General features: G+C 38.7%; 1 protein-coding gene across 1 annotated transcript in view; it reads left to right on the forward strand.

Moving 5' to 3' along the window:
- DNAH11 (dynein axonemal heavy chain 11) overlaps positions 1-20,545 on the forward strand; it is a 335,983-nt gene that overhangs the window by 245,800 nt on the left and 69,638 nt on the right. Inside the window, exons 63-65 of the mRNA XM_089917707.1 lie at positions 1,960-2,130; positions 14,969-15,204; positions 16,405-16,527. Of these exons, the coding sequence (XP_089773833.1) occupies positions 1,960-2,130; positions 14,969-15,204; positions 16,405-16,527 (530 nt within the window). The remainder of the gene's footprint in view (positions 1-1,959; positions 2,131-14,968; positions 15,205-16,404; positions 16,528-20,545) is intronic.

Below are 20,545 nucleotides of genomic sequence, written 5' to 3' on the forward strand. Positions count from 1 at the left end.
GTAAAAACAGGCTTTACCTTGTATCTCTAGCACACAACAGTGTCTTCCAAAGGCTTTATTTATTCATGATGATTTAGAAAAGGAGAGGAAAAAATGGTTGAATAATGTTAACTAACAAAAAAAATACATGTGTGTGTATATATATATATATTTTTTTTTTTAAAGGATTAATTGAAAATGTCAGACCTTTTCCTTTGAGGATAAATTCTTTCTGACTAGAACAGGAGACAGTTAACTTCTGAAAAACACCAAGACTGATGATTTTGTCTATATAGCATTGACCTGGAAGCTATAGTCTCAACCATTCAGACTAATAAATCAGGCAATTTATATTTAATCATTAAGTAGCTCTGGAGCTGAACAGCTGTTCAAAATTAGAAATGGGTCACCCCAGCCAGGATGACATTACAGGCAATCTATAATGCATTAGAATAAAATTATAGTGATTTTTAACTGTCTAGAAATTTATTACAGGACATGTTCCAACTCTTAAACCCTTGTTAGCCAGTGTCAGTAATGATTTATGTTGCGTGGGTGGTATAGTGAAATTATTGACGATTTCAATCGCCGGTAAGTCTATGTTTAGTAAATCTTCAAATTTCAAAGCTGTTTTGGAGAATGAGGTGGGTGCCCTTTATTGTTTATCATCTACTAACCAAAGACAACAAAGTTGGAGGAAAAGCAAATGAGAGATTCTTCTTCAAAATTAATGGATATATTATCTGTAGCTGAAGAAGGAAAGTAATAAATTCTATAAAGAGGGCAAGGGAGTTGAAGTTCTCTAGTGTGTAATTATAGAGCTAACTTGGGGTGATCTTTATCGAGCAAAGCAGATTATCTTAAAATAGCTTTCATAACCATTGTCACCTGCTAGTTTCATTACCTCAGTGTTAGCGGTATTGTGATGGCTTGCAGAGAACTGGCGTTGCAGTCTGCTCTGACGTACATTGTTTTTGCTTTCTGTGGTCTGTCTCTCCCCTTTGATGAGTAAAGCTAAATTCCACAGGGTTCTTCATTGCTTGTACTATCAATTTGCTGGGTGTTTCTTTCAGTTCCTATTAATTTACATGTTCTTAGAATGTGGTATTAAATTTTAGCATGCATTGAAACCAGATGAATTAGTGAAGTACTCTGCAGTTCAGTCAATCCATAGATATTTATTGCAGTTTTAGTCAAATCCAATATTAAGGGCTCCACATACTTAACCCGGAAATCAGATTTTAAATGGCTAGCCAACTAGATGTAAGGATTTGAACAGCATTCTCCGAGCATACTGTCTTCAGAGCTAGTGAAGTCCTCCTGGCCTCCATCTTTTTTACATGGGCTGTAAGTTCTTTCACTGATTGAGTGATTATACTATAAAAATAACCTGAGTTTAGTAACTACCAGCGCTATTCTTTAATTTACAGAATCCTTGTTAGGTGGCTCTTTAAACTTTATGTTTTAATTAATTGACATAACTGGTGTTTGTCATTTTCCTTTTTCTGTAATCAGCCCATGGCCCAAATGTTTAAGATAATGTTTGCTTAGGGTGGTGTAGTAATATTGCTGAAAATCAGGAATGATGGAGAGCATCCAAGCTGCCATTAAAAATCCTAACATCACTCAGTCTTGGCCACAGCTCTTGGTCCTCTACTGCTAGAGGGGAGGAGAGTGACTGTCAGCCTTTTAAGAAGGACCTCAGTCATAATTAGAGTTCGGGCATCCAACAAAAGGAGATGTTAAAGATCTAATGTCATGTTGCCGTAAACTCCACTGAAGATACTATGAGAGCACCTTCATAATGATGGGTCACATGTATGAACGATTATCATGGTCATGCCATCCAGTCATGTTCTGTTCCTTCTCAAGGCTGTGCAGAGTGACCTAGACGTAAACTGAGGAATAAGGTAATTACATTAAACGTTTCTTGAGTTGCTGCTCACCCTGCAGTTACATCGGAGTAATCTTATCTTTCAGTCAGAGAAGATTCGCTGGGGTCAGTCTGTTCAGTCCTTCGAAGCTCAAGAGAAGACGCTCTGTGGAGATGTTCTCCTTATGGCGGCATATGTGTCTTACGTTGGATCCTTTACACAGCAGTATCGCCAGGAACTGGTAGACTGCAAGTGGGTTCCCTTTCTTCGACAGAAGGTAAGATCAATTCCTAACCTTAGCCACATTTAGAAGCATCATACAGAAATTTCAGTAGTAAAAACAGTATATGTACCAGGCTTTTTTGTACCTCTGTAATCTCAACTGACTTGAAATTCTAGTATTGAAGGAGATGTTTCTTGTGTGTTGCAGTTTTTCTTATTTTAATGATGGTTTCAACCAGGAGATGGAAAATAGAAAAATTATTTGTATGAACCATAGAGATGTAGTTGGAAAAGTGCTTTTAACAAAACTGTTAACTGAAATCAAAGTTGGATTATCATGTTAGCATATAGCATGAATCTTTTTGTTTTGTTAATAATACTACAGGTTACTTGTTGAAAATCTTTTTCATGACTACTTTCAGATGAAAAGTGTAGCACTTGTATATAAGTATAAAAATAGCTTATCCTCAATTTGAAAATTCAAACCCATAAGCAAAATGAAATCATAGATGAGGGAGATTTCAAGTCGTCTAGTTTAAGATCATCCTTGTACAAAGGAGAAAACTGAGACACGGAAGTTTAAATGACTTGATAAGGTCATAAATGATAGGAAACCAGGCCACTGTTTTCTAAGCTGCACTGTGTTATCTCACTTGATTAAAGTAGGCTCTTCACTTACATATCTAGCCCTTAAGAAATCCTAAATCTCTCTGTGTACTTGTGTTCTGTGTTGGTAATTATGCCTCAGTTTTCACAATAGTTGTTTTCATGACATAAGTACATGCCAATGGAATTTCTGCAAATTAAAATTAAATATTGAATATTTTGGAGAAAGCTTGTTATTAAAGGCATCCCATAATTAATAATTGTAAAAGAAAAATCCTTTTGTAACTATATCATTTAATATATCTGTAGTATCAAGCCATATTTTTATATGGAAGATTTTTAAAAAGAGGTTATCTGTATTACCCCCTGAATGTTCAGGGTTTTCTTTAAGTATTTCTGCCATAAAATACGCCTTTTATATAAGAGGATAAAGCGTTCTGGTAATTTTGTCCACCTCCGACTGCATTGTGACTTTCAGAAGGTGTCAGCTGTCTAATTCTTCTCTCTTTTTTGTCAGTCTCATCTTCTCCAAACTTTAACCCTCTACATTGGTGTCGTGGTCTGGGTTGCCCTATGACTACTTCAGACTGATGACTGTCCTCTTTTGTGGTCCTCTCTGCATTCTCCACCATCGATAAAGTTTTCTCATTCTTTCCACAATTATAGGGAAATTCACTTCCTGATGTGCAAACTATTGAACGTCATGTTATCTTCTTATTGTTACAATTACTCTTCACTTTGGATCATGTAGTAGTATTAATGGCCTGAACTTAGGCTATCAGTCATTTTGCATTTTTTAACTTGAAAACTTGCCTTCTCAAATTTAAGTTTTAAAATTGAGTCTTAATTGCTGCTATTGCATTCTTTAGTGTATGTGTTTCTGGGAAGTTTCCCATCAATCAATTTATATATTCCCATTGACTTAAAATTCCAAATGTGGAGTTCCATGAAGATAACATTTTGTTTTGAAGAATAAAATAAAATTAATTGACTTATCCAAACTGTCTAAACATTCTAAACATATAGCCAAAGCAAAAATGATAATTTTCTGATGCTCTATGCTAAACAAACTTTTTTTTTAATGTATTTATTTTATTTATTTATTTTTGGCTGCGTTGGGTCTTCATTGCTGCATGAGGGCTTTCTCTAGTTGTGGCGAGCAGGGGCTACTCTTCATTGTGGAGCCTGGACTTCTCATTGCGGTGGCTTCTCTCGTTGTGGAGCATGGGCTCTAGGCACGCGGGCTTCAGTAGTTGTGGCTCGTGGGCTCAGTAGTTGTGGCTCACGGGCTCTAGAGCGCAGGCTCAGTAGTTGTGGCGCACGGGCTTAGTTGCTCCCTGGCATATGGGATCTTCCCGGACCAGGGCTCAAACCCGCCTCCCCATATCGGCAGGCAGATTCTTAACCACTGCGCCACCAGGGAAGCCCCAAACATTCATTTTAACTATGGGCCTGTGTTTCACTGTGGGCCCACAGTTCTCAAGACCCCCATGTCTGTTTTCAGTCATCCCAATGCTCTCCCCTTTCCTCTTGAGCATGTAGGCATCATGCTGAATGAGAAACAGACCTTCCAATGTGACCAGCTTATTCACACTCATCTCTGGGCAGAGCTATGCTAAAGGAAGAAAGAGATTCCAAATTGTATAAATGACATCCTTTTGGAAGAGACTTTTCTGTCTCCAGGACCCCTGGCAGAAAGTGCTACATAAAACCTAAAAAATGTCTGTCCTATGGAATGGAGGTTTCCAGTTTCTGAGCTACTTACCTTCTACTCCTTCTAGATTCAGTCACAGCAAAGTGGAAAGACAGTCACGTCTTTATGAACATGTGCCAGGGTCCGAGAGGAGCTGCCATTACTTATTCAGGTTCATTTTTTGATGAATTTTCCTTCAGCAGTGTTCCCTTATCCTGCCCTCCCAAGAAGCAACTCCTCTCACTGCTCCACAGTATAGACGGTATTTTCTTACCCTGTTGCTCTCCTGAGTATCTCTGGCTTGTCAGTTTGACCTGGGTGTCCTGAGGATTACAACAGTCTGTAAGTTAACCAGTCAACAAGTGACTATGATTTATGTCATTTTAAAAATCTCTGAACTGAGCATGTCATTTATTAACGACCTGTTGACATATTTAAGGTAACCGTGGAGAGAAAACTCTTATAAAGTAAGACAGCAATCCTTAATGTGTTCCTAGAAATGAAGACTTTATATTCTAAATGCGTCAAAACTCCAAAATCTAATGAACAAATTGAACTCAGTTCAAGTCCGAATTTCAAGGGGAATTATATTTTAACTTGACCCAGTGATTCTAAAGTTTGCTGGAAGAATATATTTTTAACAACATCAACATAATTTTGGAATAGAATGGGAAGAGGGCGCTTATCCTTCAAGATATTAAAATATATTCTAAAGCTAAAATAATTGCAGCAAAGTGGTTCTTCAAGGGAAGTAGAAAACGAGAATAGAGTTCAGAAGCATTTAAGGATGTAGAGAGATATTTGATATATTTAATGTATGGTAATGTATAAACTCCCACAACTGCGTCTGTCACCTCCCAGCATTTCTACTCCTATACTGTCTTCCCTCCTGATGCTGTAAGATGGTACTTCTATTTAAGGCCAGCCGTTCGGGTTGTATTCTACTTTCCATCCCCTTTCCCTTCCTTGAGGACAATTCTAGACAGCTTTTCCCCTCTTTGTCATCAGAAGTTTTTCTGTCTCAACTAATTCATTACTAGATCGTTCCCACCAGCATTCAAACATAGTTATTTCAGTTATTCCTCGCATTAAAAAAGAATATACCAGTGAATTTCTCTTTGACGCCCCCTGCCCCTCCAGCTACTCCCTTATTTCTCTGCTCTCATTTACAATCATCACTTCAGAAGAGGAATGTACATTCACTGTCTGTAAATCCTCCCTCCATATTTCTCAGTCACTCCAGAGAGGCTTTTGTCCCCACCGCTCCACCAAAATGCCTCTTGTCAGATTTTGCTACCACGTTGCTAAGTTGAGTCGTTTGTTCGCCATTCTCATTGTACTTAACTGAATTTGATGCACTTGAGCAATCCATCCTCCCATAAATACTTGCTTCACTTGATTCTAAGGAATCACCCTCCCCCCATCTTCCTTATACCTCACTGGTCAATTTTTCTCAGACTTCTTTTTTGATTTTTTTTTTCCTCTTCTCCCCAATCTCTTAATGTTGAAATGACCCAAACTTCAGTGTTTGAACTGCTTTTTACTAGGTTCATGGCTTTATTTATGTATTTTTTTATTCTTTTTTTTTAAATTGAATAATAGTTGATTTACAATATCGTGGTAATTTCAGGTGTACAGCACAGCGATTCAGATATATATATATTCCTTTTTAGATTCTTTTCCCTTTTATTACAAAATATCAAGTATAGTTCCCTGTGCTAAGGTTCATGGCTTTAAATGCCACCTGGATACCACTAACTCCTGCAGCCCAGACAATGGCATCTTCACTTCTGTGTCTGAAAGATGTCTCAAATATAGAACATCCAAGCTGAAATCCTTATCTTCCCCCTAAAACTTCTTCTACCTACGTATTCCTGATTTGTTTAATGTAGGCCCACCCTTTTGTTAGCTCAGGCTTGAAAACCCTGGAGTCATTTTGTTGTCACTCTTTTTCTGACACCTACATCCAGTCCATCTAGGAAATTCTGTAGGCTGCACCTTTAAAATATATTCAGAACCTGACCACTTTTCACCACCTTCACCGCTTCCATCCTGGGCCAAGCCATTATCTTCCTCTTCAGTTAGTGTGAAAACCTCCTAACTGGTTTCCCTGCTTCTACATTCGTGGCTTCTCCCCAAAATCGGAGCTCAACATATCAGCCAGTGTGACCCTTTTAAAATGCAAGTCAGATTAAGTGAGTTTTCTTCTAAAATCCCTCTAATGACTCCCCATCGCACTCAGAGCAAAAGCTAGAAACCCTCCAGAGGCTTATAAAACCCTATGTGATTTGGCCCTGTTATCTCTCTTTGTCTTATTACCTGTTATGCCTTTCCTCACTACTCTGCTCTAATCACACCGGCCACCTTCCTTGAATATACCAGATACGCTGCAGCCTCAGGACCTTTGCACTAGCCGTTTCTTCTGTCTTGAAGTACCTTCCCTGAGGACCTACGTTGTCCCACTCCCTTCCATCAATCAGGTCTTTGTTCAAACAACAGCTTCACATCCCTAGATGTGACTACAGCCTTCATCCCTCAGCATGCCTCATTCTGCTCCATATATTTCACCATAACATTCATTACTTTCTAATACATTATCTCATTTTTAAAATTGTTATGGTTAATATCTTTTCCCTCCCCCAGAGAAGATGTAAGATCCATGGAAGCAAGTATTTTGCATGGTTTGTTCACTGTTCCATCCTAGTATGGTGCCTGGAGCATTGTGGATGTTCAGTATTCCTTTTCATTGAGATATAATTTGTATATCATACAAATTACCATACAAATTGTATACCATACAATTCACCCATTTAAAGTATACAATTCAGTGTTTAGTGTATTCATAGAGCTGTGCAACTGTCATCACAGTCAATTCTAGAGCATTTTCATCACTCCCAATATAAACCCTACACCCATTAGCTATCACCCCCAGTCACCCCATTCTTACTGGGCTTATACAACCACTAATCTATTTTATGTCTCTAAAGATTTCCCCGTTTGGAACATTTCATATGAATGAACTCATAAAATATGTGGTGTTTTATAACTGACTTCTTTCACTTAGCACATTTTTAAGGTTCATTCGTGATGTAGCCTGTGTCAGTATTTCACTCCTTTTTATGACTGAATAATATTCCTTAGATGGATATACCACATTACATTTATCCATTCGTCAGTTGATGGGCATTTTTGTTGTTTCTACTTTTTGATTATTATGAATAATGTGGCTATGAAAATTTGAATTATTCATGTACAAATTTTTTGTGTGGACATGTTTCATTTCTCTTTGGTACATACCTAGGAGTGAAATTTTCTAAGCCATATGGTAACTCTATGTTTAATCTTTTGAGGAACTACCAGACTACCAATACATATTTTAAAATAAATGCGTGCTTAAATGTACATTGTGTATCAGTGGGGGAAGTAATGGATTATTCAATAAATGGTGATAGAACAACTGACCAACCATTTGGGCAGAAGTACAGCTAGGGCTCTCCTTCACGGCTTCATGTTAAATAAAAAGAGTTCCAAGTGATTTAAGTGTTAGAATGTTAAATAACTTAGAAACTGTAGATGAACTGATGTATAATTATAAAATGGACAATACAGATGAACATTACAGAATTAGTGAGGGGCCATATTATAACCCCATATAATAAACTAAGAAAAGAAGTTTGAACTTAATCCGAGGCATGGGGAGTCATTGAAGGATTTTAAGCAGGTCTGTGACATGATCAGATTATTCATTTGAAAGCTCACACTGGCCACAGAGGGAACAGGTCTTGGAGGGGGAAGAGACTATTGTTATCTGTTAGAATGACAGTCCAGAAGACAATGAACTGAACAAAGTGATGACAGTAGACGTGGCAAGCCAGGGAGTGATTCCAGAGGGGGCAAGGAAGAAGAGTTGATGAAACAATACAATGAATTGATGGGGAGAAAGTAAATATATGAAGGTGCTATTCCCTCAGATTAAAATTAGTTTGAGAGGACTTCCCTGGTGGTGCAGTGGTTAAGAATCCGCCTGCCAATGCAGGGGACACAGGTTCGAGCCCTGGTCCGGGAAGATCCCACATGCTGCAGAGCAACTAAGCCTGTGCGCCACAACTACTGAGCCTGCGCTCTGGAGCCCGCGAGCCACAACTACTGAGCCCGAGTGCCACAGCTACTGAAGCCCATGTGCTTAGAGCCTGTGTGCTCCTCAAGAAGAGAAGCCACCACAATGAGAAGCCCGTGCACCGCCACGAAGAGTATCCCCCACTCGCCGCAACTAGAGAAAGCCCTTGTGCAGCAATGAAGACCCAACACAGCCAAAAATAAATAAATAAAATAAAATTTTTTAAAAATTAAAAAAAAAGTATTTCAAAGGAATTTGGGGGCTTTAGAAAGTGGTGACATTACATTATTAAAAACATATGTATGTAAGCACATTTAAATAAGATTAAAATATGGATAAGGCTTAAAAAAATAAAATACAATACAATTAGTTTGAGAGAAAAGACAAAGAGTTTGGTTTTAGAAACATTGTGGTGTCTTTGAAACATTCAAGTGTCAATAACCAGTAGAGAGCTGGACAAGAGTGTTATTGGATGGGAGTCATATCTGGGAGTCATTGATATAAGGTAGTTCTTGGAACCATAGGTGTGGTGAGATCTTCTAGGGAAGAGGTTTAGAGCAAAGGGAGCTGAGTCAGTGCTGACATGTAAACAGGAAGTTGAGGAAGTTGAAGAAGGTGCAGTCAGAGACTGGAGAAGCCCCAGGCAAGAATGCTGTCATAGGAGATAAGAGTAGAAACATGGGGATGGTCAGTGATGCCAAAGCCATAGAGACAAGTGAGAAAAGAACTAAGAACTAAAAGTGTCATCAGACTTGGTAATGTGAAGGTCTTTTGTGACCACGAAGGTGTAACGAGCCAGAAGCCTGAGTTATTCAGGAAGTGGGGAAGGGAGGCAGAAAAAGCAGATTGTTCTTATAGGAATTTGCCTGTGAAGAGAAGGAGATGAACAGAAGTGCCTAGTTAGAGACATGAAGTAAGTGAAGGGTTTGTTTTTTCAGTATGAATGAGACTAGAGCACGTTTCTATGCTTCCAGAGAAGGAATGGGAAAGGAATTGCTGATGATAAAAGGGGGAAGAGGCCTGATCCATCAGAAATTGGGAAGAAGGGATCAGAATAGAGGAAAATGGAATGACCCTCAGGTAGAAGACGCAAGACTCCTTCAACTTAGGTGGGAGGGAAGGAGACAAAGGTGGACACAGGCAGAGATACTGATACAGGGAAAGAAAGCTGATGTAGTCATAGCTGCTGGTCTCTCTTCTCTCAGGGAAGCTGGAAATTGCAGTGCCAGCTGGCCAAAGATAAGAAAATTGAAACTCAACGCTGGGAGGAGGGTGGTGAAAACATCAAAAATACCCATCGAGAGCAGTTGGAGAGTAGATGTTAAGTGTTGCCAAGCAGCTTTAGGAAACCAAAGATGAATTTGGAAAGGATAAATTTGTAGTCACAGTAATAAAGCTTTCATCAGCAATGCTCACAGTCTGGGAGCAGAAAGAGAAGACAGAGAATGTTTATTTCAGCCAGGGTACGAGATTTATAGGCAGATAAGCCAGAAGGAAAAGAAGACAGGGACGGTCGTGTGACAGTCAGAAAAATGATTAAGGAAAGGAAGGCTCTGTTTAGGTTCGGTAGAGATGTGAGTGTAGTTAAAAGTTAATGGTTACAATGTCCGTTGCAGCACTGTTTACAATAGCCAGGACATGGAAGCAACCTAAGTGTCCATCAACAGAGGAATGGATAAAGAAGATGTGGCACATACATACAATGGAATATTACTCAGCCATAGAAAGAAACGAAATTGAATTATTTATAGTGAAGTGGATGGACCTAGTCTGTCATACAGAGTGAAGTAAGTCAGAAAGAGAAAAATAAATACCATATGCTAACACATATATATGGATTCTAAAAAAAAAAAATGGTTCTGATGAACCTAGGGACAGGACATAAATAAAGACGCAGACATAGAGAATGGACTTGAGGACACGGGGAGGGGGAAGGGTAAGCTGGGACGAAGTGAGAGTGGCATGGACATATATACACTACCAAATGGAAAATAGATAGCTAGTGGGAAGCAGCTGCATAGCACAGGGAGATCAGCTCGGTGCTTTGTGACCACATAGAGGGGTGGGATAGGGAAGGTGGGAGGGAGACGCAAGAGGGAGGAGATATGGGGATATATGTATATGTATAGCTGATTCACTTTGTTATACAGCAGCAACTAATACAACATTGTAAAGCAATTATATTCCAATAAAGATGTTAAAAAAAAGTAGTTAAACATATGATAGAGTTTCTCAAAAAGCTGAATGTAGAATTAACTTATAATCCAACAGTTCCACTCTGGGGGATCTACTACCCAAAGGAAGGAAAAGCAAGGACTCAAACAGATACTTGTGTATTTGTTAATAGCAGCATTATTCACGATAGCCAAAATGTAGAAGAAATCCAAGTGTCCATCAGCAGATGAATGGATAAAGAAAATGTAGCGTATACACACAGTGGAATATTATTCAGTCTAAAAAAGGAAGGAAATTCTAACGCATGCTACAACTTGGATGGACATTGCAGATGTTATGTTAAGTAAAATAAGCCAGTCATAAATGGACCAATATTGTGTGATTCCACTTATATGAGGTACCTAGAATTGTCAGCTTCATAGAAAAAGAAAGTACCCTGGTAGTTGCCAGGGGCTGGGGGCAGGGGGTAACGGGAGTTACTGTTTAATAGGTATGAGGTTTCAGCTTGGGGAGATGAAAAAATTCTGGAGATGGATTGTAATGGTGATTGCACAACCATGTGAATGTACTTAATATCACTGAACTGTACACATTAAAATGACAAATTTTATGATACGTATGTTTTGCCACAATGAAAAATAGGTGATGGGTAAAGGACTGCATGTCTTAATGCTATTGGTAAGAGTAAATATTATGTTTAAAGGTATGAGAGAGGTATAGATAATCATGGTTAAAGAATTGGGTATTGGATGTTTAAATTTCAATAATGAAACAGTTTCAGATTATTACGAGGTCTGGGATAGCATTTCCATCTAAAGAAGGAGATGGTGTAATACCCTTCCAAAATATACCAACATCATTGAGGGTGTGGGGTATGCAAGGGAGACTAGGCATGGGGGTGTTGTGTGATCTTCCCAGCGGGTTCTGATATTTTCCCCTCCCTCTGCCTCCTCCCCCAGAATGCTAGAGTGGAAAGGAAATGTAGAGCTTTGGCATGAAGGATGTCAAGGCTGGAGAGTGGATTCGTCATCTCCATGAGCACTGAGGTTGTCACAGATTGATAGCCAAACTTGGAAAGTGAGAAGGACCAGTGGCTAAGGCTTTAATATGAGGAGGATACCATAGAGGATTGTAGAGCTGGACTCCATGGGCCTCAGATGTGGCATTTTTCCTCAAGGACGGAAGAGCTGTGGTCTTGGAATGATGTGCAGGGGAGTAAGAAGAATGACCACTGTTACCCACACACATTTTTTCAGTAATGGGAATACTAAGAAAATGAACTGTCTACTTAAGAAAGCCCTCAAGGGAAGTGAGACCCTAGAGCATTGGTTCTTGGACTCCAGTTTCACATTTAAATCATGTAGGAGTGAACTTTGAAAACATATAGATGCGAATTGAAGTTGAATCATTAGAGATTGGGGGTGGGGGGTATGTTGGCAGCTTTGAAAGCTCTCATGTGATTCTAATATACAGCCTGGGGTTGAGAGCCACTGCCCTAGTGAAGAGCTGGGTTTTAGCTGAGACAAGCAGGTAGAGGGAGCTAGAGAGTTTGGCCCAAATAGGACTAGGATACTATAGGACGTGCGGGAACAGTTGTCAGAAAGTGTGACAGTGGGGGTATGAGTTTGGAGAATGGCATGGGGAAGAAACAGAGCAGCGTGGTGGTAACTGATAAGGACAGGGACAGTGGGCGTACGTGGCCTTGAGGGTCCAAATAAAATTGTTACCCAAAATTGTTTCCGAAGTTACCGTCTGCTAGGCAGACAAATGAAGACATGGACAGGTTCAAGGAGGCATTTGCGCTCCACTCATTAATCTGACCTAGCAGTTTATAGTCAGAGCCAATACATGGAAGTATTATACATGGAGTTAACCTTTCTAAGCTTCAGTGTCCTGAGCAAAAAGAGAGTGAGAGAGACATCTACTTGGCAGAACTCCAGTAAGACTTAAGTGAGGCAATGAACAGAGTGAAAGTATAAGAGTAAATTTTGTAAGCACTTAAAACCTTACGAATACTGGTTGTTTTGTTACCTTCATATTAAAAGAAACTGGGAGTCTTACCTCATCAGGAAGTTCCCTTTTATCCTTTGGAATATACCACTTGGTCAATTCTCAGAGGATCCTAATAGGCGTTCGGTGTTAGGATTAGTCTAGCTTGGCTCAGGGTATGTGCTTCCAACCTGTTCTTTTCCCTCTAGTAAAACTTCTTAAGAGGGGAGGCTGTTTCCCTTTTTTCTCAGCTCCATCCTAACTGACCACATGCTGCACTATTTAAAATGAAGCAGTTAAATGGATTCTCACTGTATTGCCAAGCTGACTTTGGACTCCCTCTTCGTACTTGGTGTCTGTTTTTGCAGACTCCTTGAAGGAATTGTGCAAAGAAGAGTGGATTAAAAAGAAGATAACATATGAATTGAGGTTTATTTTCCCCACTTTAAACCTAGGTTAAAATTACTGTGAAAGTGATAACTGTATTGCAACTATCAAAAAATTTTTTGATGGAAAAATTTCTCTGTGTCACGCAACTGCCTATTTGAACATCATACTGTAAAGCAAATATCCTAAACTTTGTTTCTAAAAATTTAAGTCTCAACGTATTTTAAAGTATTTATGATATTCTATAGTGTGAGTTACCTGCTTTGTTTCCCCTACTAGGTTAAAGTGGCCATTAACAAAGGGGGACTTCTCTTTGATCCCCTGAACTGTACTCTGTACACAGTAGGTGCTCAAACAATTCAAATTGTTGAATTCGGACACAAGATCTACACGCTTACTCTTTATAGCATCAGAAATTAAAGTTATTTTAAGCCTCTAGTTGTTTCAAGTTCTTTGTATTAAGTAGAAGTTAAGAAATTAAAGCCATGGAGTTCTTGCTAATAAGAGGATGCTTATTCTGTAAGAGAGCGATTTGCTTGTGGAGTCAGATATCAAGGCTGCTTGCTCCTATCACTAGGAGGTAGAGTTTGCTTTATTTATAAGATACCATTGTCAGTAGGAACAGTAGACATATTATGCTAACTTTTCCTATACTAACCTCACGTTGCATCCCAGCTTTATTGTGGGAATTCTTCCAGCATTCTGTTTGCTGAAGCTTTGTGGGCAACCAAGAAATCAAACCCCTACTGCTGCTACAGCCTCCCCTGCCAACTTCATCCAGGTCGGGCTCTTACTGCCCTCTCTTATGGAGGCATGTTTCCATGTTAGCCCCCCTACCCAGCCAGGGGACTAGTTCCTTATTCATCTTGCTGATAGTGGTGTCTCCACACACATGTAGGAGGTGCTCAATAAACGTTTGGTCGTTGATGACTGATCAAATAAATTCCTTAATAAATTCCTTTCTAGAATCTTATTTATTTTTTGTAAAATCAGTCCACTTTTGTAAAGAACTGATGCTTATCTTTAAAACAGGTTTCAAAAAAAAATAGGTTTCTTCTTTCTCTCTTTTAAAGGAGGCAAGTTTGGTTTTTTTTCTTTTGTAAAACAATTTTTTATTGAAGTATAGTTGATTTACAATATTTGTTAGTTTCAGGTGTACAGCAAAGTGATTCAGTTATGTATTTATATTTTTTCAGGTGATTTTCCATTATAGGTTATTACAAGGTATTGAATATTGTTTTCTGGGTTATACAATAAATCCTTGTTCCTTATCTATTTTATGTAACATAGCTTGCATCTGTCAATCCCGTACTCCTAATTTATCCCTCCCCCAACAACTCCCCACTTCGTAATGCTTCTCGTCACAGTCACACTGTAGACAGTTCCCTCTCAGAGGAGAGGCTGTAGTCGAAGTTGCTGGGTACCACCACAAGCTGCCGGAGTTCCAGCGGACTGAATAGATTCCATGAACCCACCCCAGAGAGAGAAGTCATCTCTGTAGTGTTGATCTGTAGAAGAAAGATGAAATGCTGGAAGCAAGAGAGTGCAATGTAGCATTGCTTATGTGGGATGATTACTCCACTGGGCAAATATTATACATTTCTGTTGTCCTGCCATCCTTGCTGGAGTCTAAATTCACTCTCACCTTGTTGGGGTTGCTGTAGGTGTGTATAGAGGGCAAAGTCCCTTTTGCCTGAAGCCAGATAGATGCAGGAACAAATCAGATGTTGGATGCTGCAGTTGACAAAATTCCAAGAGGTGAACAGGGGGCTTATCGGGTCGAATTGTATTTCATGATGGGAGTTTTATTTGGCTGTTGAGAGTCAGGGGAATTTGTATGTGTTCTTTGGGCTTTGGTCTGTTGTTCTCTTGTCTGTTGTGCTCTGCCGCACTGACGGTTTATTGCCTTCGACTCTGATTTTAAAGGTCTCCATCCCAGTAACTGAAGGCCTGGGCATGATTGCCTTGTTGACGGATGATGCCACGGTTGCCACCTGGAATAATGAAGGACTGCCCAGTGACAGAATGTCCACGGAGAACGCGGCCATCCTAACACACTGCGAGCGCTGGCCCCTGCTGATAGATCCCCAGCAGCAGGGAATTAAGTGGATCAAGAACAAGTACGGAACTGACCTGAAAATCACACATGTGGGCCGGAAAGGGTATGTGAAACCTGAAGGGTTGACTTTCTGTTGAGCTGCCGGAAATGGGGCTGGCTTTTACCAAGTCCTGGCATTTCTTAGACCTCGCTGCCACTTTGAAATGTGATAGTTTGGTACGACTTGTTTATCTGCCTGCTCACGTTTCCCATAAAGTATCTCTGTTGAAAGGGCATTTACATTGGGTGGCATCCACTTACCTGAAGAAGAAATTCGTTGGAAGGTTAGAACAAAACACTGAATGTGAGAGGAAAAATTTCCTAAGGCCAAGAATGGTAATACAATGTATTATAATCCTTCTTTAGGACTTTGGCATATGGTAACCCAAGAATTGTCAGCTGCACCTATAGGTTTAACAGTGGTTCCAGTTATATTCCTGAATATGTACTTCGCCTACAGTGGGGATTTAACATGGCTCAATTCCCAGCAGAGTGCCTGTAGATAATTTTTTAGTCAAGCTTTACATGTCACTTTTGAGAACTGAATCTACTCTGAGATTTTCTGTCCCTCGGTCCGCATGACAGTGTTTTCTGATAAGTAGAAAGCTCTCTGGTATGCAGTTGGTCTTCAGTTAATGCGGAATAAATAATTTTAGTCATACTGATACTTTACTTCACCCCTCCATCATCTTTTGACATGTAAAATGGAATAAGGAATGTCTGCAGTCGTGCAGATAAATGGTCTCTTTGCTTATCTGAATACTTGGAGGAAATTATTTTTGAATAGGAGAGACTATTTTTGGAGAGTGGGAATGAAATAAAATGATAGTTCACCACTTTACATGACTGAATCTAAATGTTTAAAAAATGAAAATTTGATAAAGCCACAAGGCATTTAATATAATTTTTATTTTTTTTTATCAAAAGAGGACCTATTGAGTAAATTTAAATTTATAATGTTTGGGTAGGTTACATTTATTTCAACCATGATTACTATCAAAAGTAAGTAATTTTTACACGGACTCATTAGTTCACACTACTGAATTTCACTTGGAAAAATATAACTGAAATTTACCTCAAAATCTAATCTTTAATTTCCATGTATTCTAGTTGAAGAAAACACTACTTTATAAAATATTTAGTTTTCTCTAAGTTAGTTTGTTCCATCTAAAGTATTTACATTAAATACAGTTGAGTATAAATAATTTTGAACACTTTCCCTGTGCTCATTTACATTTTTTCTTGATTCTGACTGAACTTTAAGGTTTTTGAATGACATTGAAACCGCTTTGGCCTTTGGAGATGTCATCTTACTTGAAAACCTTGAGGAAACGATAGATCCAGTCCTTGATCCATTGCTTGGCAGGAACACAATTAAAAGAGGAAAGTAAGTATTATTGAATTTTTAACATACATTTTGTGCTACATATGAGTTTGATCATCAGCTTCTATTTCTTGGCCTCATAATCACGTGTAATCTATGGGAATATTCTTGGTGATGTTTCTGAGTTTCCATTCCAAGCCTCCTGCATTCTAAGACCAAAGCAACCTTGACATGATCCAGATGTTCAGACTATTTGTTTGGTGGATTTAGATTCATGTTACCCAATTCCTGATTTATAGATTCCAAAAATGCATTGTCACAAATCTGAGAGTAAGTTCCTCCTTTATTAGTTGTTCCTTCATTAGCTCCGTTATTAGTTGAATGTTTTTCTACCTTCAGTACTTTGCAAAACACCTTTAGTGTGTTTGCCTTAACCGCATATTGCTTGTATCCTTATTTACTTAATACTTTTAAAAAACTATTTTAAATCCACTCTATTTTTTTTTTTTAACTCAGCCTTACCCCAAGTCATAGCGTCTATGAAATCATGGGTTTACTGTGCTGGTTCTGTCTTTCCCTATACCTTCAAAATATATATAACCATTAGAAAGAAAAGAGTTCATTAGTGGACCCATAAGATCATCCGCATATCGGCAGTGGCAGACTGGGCACACCCTTGGTGAACTCTACGTGATGTTCCAAATGCTGCCATCCCCCCGGACACTGGCTCTCCAGGACATTCTCTCAGGGGCGGCGAAGCCGTTTCCAAGGAGGCATCACACACTTTCTATAAATGTGTAAAAGTTCAGATGCAGCACTTATGTCTCTGAGCCTGTGTGGGGCTCAGGGGAGATTGTGGCATTCCCACAGCTCTCTGTGCCTCTTCACTCAAGAAATCAACATTGATTAGGCTTCTTTCCGTGGATTTCCTTCTCTTTTGTTTTTTTTTTTTTTCTCTTCACAAAGGCGTAATTCAGAACTTCCCCAACACCCTTCTTCTTTGATACCCACTCTCTGCCTCAAAGGTGTCTTGTCTCCCTTTTCATCACTGGATTATTCCTGTCAGTTTTAAGTGGAAATAGGCCTATTTAAGGGTGACTAACTTCTATTTTGTAAAAAGTCTCTAACTGATTAGTATTTATTATACAACTCACCAACTAAATCCATTTATAGTGAGTGACAACTTATAATTGTTTAATAAACCAAAATTTACTCAGACATGCATTTAGAACAGTCTAATAACGCACTTGACAAACTGCAGCTCCAACATAAATATAATTGTAGCTGTGTCTGATGTGTTAAAGATACAGTGTAGAATCTTGAATGTCACTAAAGGGAAATCCTTGTTATTAAGGTTCTGACTCTATTATGAAGACCTAGAAGTTTTGTCAGTGAAATAATATTCTCTTAGCTTTAACTTGGACCTTCAATAACACAATTTAGGTGTAAGAAAATTGGTCTCTCTCTCTCTGTATTTATGTGTATATATATATTTTTTTTTTTCTTGATAATCTGAAATTTCCAGAGCCTGATAAACTTCAGTCCTGACTTTTTTCTCAGTGTGGTTATAGTTAAGTGTAAGTAAGAATCCCAGAGGGTTTTTTTTTTAATTTCAGAAACAAATTATTTTACATAAAGCATCAAATTCTTTATCACAAAATATCAAAGCAGGACAATTTATTCCAAATTAATAATATTTCCTGAATAAGCACTCTCTATTAGGCTTTATAGAATTGCTCATATCACTGTAGCTTTTTTTAAAAGGTCAAGAGAATTTTAAATGATATGTAAGAATATAATAAATGGTGTTTATTGCATGCAGTTGTTACCATAACAGTTTTAGCTCCTAAACTCTTATGTGTGGAAACAACCACTTTTATGAAGGTAAATTTAGATGTTTATCTCCCGTTTTTTTAGATGTTTTTAGAGTTTCTTTATTCAGAGAATCTGAGTCATTGCATATTCTATTAGTCACTGAATAAACCCTCTCTGAGCACTGCTAGATGCCAGGCACTGTACTGGGGGCTGGAGATTCAAAGCGTGATAAGGTACAGACCCTGCCCTTAAGGAAGCTACATTTCCTTAGGGGAAAGTCAGACCTACAAACAGTAAAAGTAATGCTTGCCATTGGTGTGGTGATAGAAGTATGCATGATAGGGAATCATCAGCTCCATAGTGGAGACCCGGGAAGGCTCTGTGGAAACAATTGTGTTTGATTACATTTACATTTAATGTGAGTTGAAAGGTGAGTGGGCGTTTGTCAGACAGAAGACTGGGAGAAGAGAATTCTGGAACAAGAGAGCTAATACCAAATAGCAAAACACAAAACAGCCCAACAGCTTTGGGGACCTGCAGTTAGGATTCAAATATGTAGAAAGCCCCATTTTGGGGGTGGGAAAGGGAGGTGTATGGACTCAGAGAGATGAGACTGGATTATCAGTACCCAGAATGTTGACATCCTTGTGTACCCACAGATGACCATAGGTTGGCCTTGGGTGATAATGCTTTTTCCCCAAAGACATTAAAGGGGTCCGTTCCTATCAGTAACACTAGTTGACAACAGCAGTGGTTTTTGACCAAAGGACCTTGCCTTCCTGGAGTAACACATCTGGAGTTTCCATATTTTCACTTGAAAATCATGAGCATAAGTCAGTGGGGAAGTTAGTGAAGACTCTTAAGCAGGCTAGGAGTAATGAGATCAGACTTACGTTTTTGAAAGGACGCTGTTGGCCGTGTGGAGTATTGATTGAAGGCACGTGGACCTAGAGCCAGGGTCCGTCCAATTAGCAAACAATTGCAATATTCCAGTTGAGACATGATACGAGCCTAAACTAAGCCAGCGACAGTAGAGGTGGAGAGGAGAGGGCAAACCAAAGAATTCTCAAGGAGTTAATATCATCAGTTCGTGGTCAATAATGGGATTTTGTTAGTAGGGAAAAGGAAGGTTCAAGGTGATTTCCAGTCTTCTGCCAGGTTAAATGATGGTATGGTTTATGGAGAGATGTGATATAGGAATAGGAGTAAGTGCAGGGAAAGAGGTAACTATTTCACTTATTAGACATTCAAAGATTGAGGTGCTACTTTAAACACTCATTCTCGGAAAAGTCTAAGAAGCCATGGAATACGTGAGTATGGAGCTTAAAATCTTGGCTGAGCATGTAGATTGGGGAACATCTCCATAGAGAGTTGGTTAAGCACCATAGAAGATGTGATTATCTATGGAGATGCTATATAGTCAGAACAGGGAACATTCACTTCACAGAATGGAAAAATGGGGCCTGAAAGAGCTTAGTCACTGTCTTCTTGGATGCTCAAGGCTATATGAAATTTAATGCATGGAAACCTAGTTTCTTAACCAGATTTTCCAACTACATAGGCACTACCATCTTTCAGTAGAATTCCTATGAATTCTCCTTTGCCAATCTGACTCTTCCTACTCTTCCATTCTGTTTTTCCCCTAAACTCTGTTTATTTTCTCATTTATGTTTTGTTTTCATATCTACCTTACAGTGTAGTTTAGGCCATTCATTTCTTCATGCTGACTGTAGTGATCCCTTTACATCCTTTCTCTACTTACTTCTCTCCAACCCAGAGAGTGGTTAAAATAATTTTTTTTAATATTGCTTGTTTCATCACTCCCATTAAGAATTCTCTATTGTCAGTTACTTTGAATTGAATTAAAGCTTTTCTGTGAAACCTGCAAAATGCTTTACCTGTTTGATACTACTGAGTTTCCTTTTACCAACCTCATTTTTCATTACTTCACACAGATAATCCCCCTTTCTATAATGTGCTATTTTATTTACCTTTTCTATCAATACAAATCCCAAATCCACTTCATTAGGAATTTAACTGCTATTCAGTCAATCAAATGGGAATTTAACTTTTCTGCATTTAATGCTTCCCATGCATACTACATGCTATACTGTGTGACTGTCATTTTGACTTTATATGTCATTCTTAAAATATGCTTAAATTCTCTTATATATCCTTATTAGATTACAAGTTCTCTATGGAAAAGACTCATACTATATGCCTTTAAAAATGTGGTTAACTAAAATAAAAACAAAACAATAAAAAC

This window comes from Delphinapterus leucas, chromosome 9 (genome assembly GCF_059928025.1).
Source record: "Delphinapterus leucas isolate spDelLeu-1000000601 "Yukka" chromosome 9, BTC_Dleu_Yukka2, whole genome shotgun sequence".
Lineage (NCBI taxonomy): Eukaryota > Metazoa > Chordata > Mammalia > Artiodactyla > Monodontidae > Delphinapterus > Delphinapterus leucas.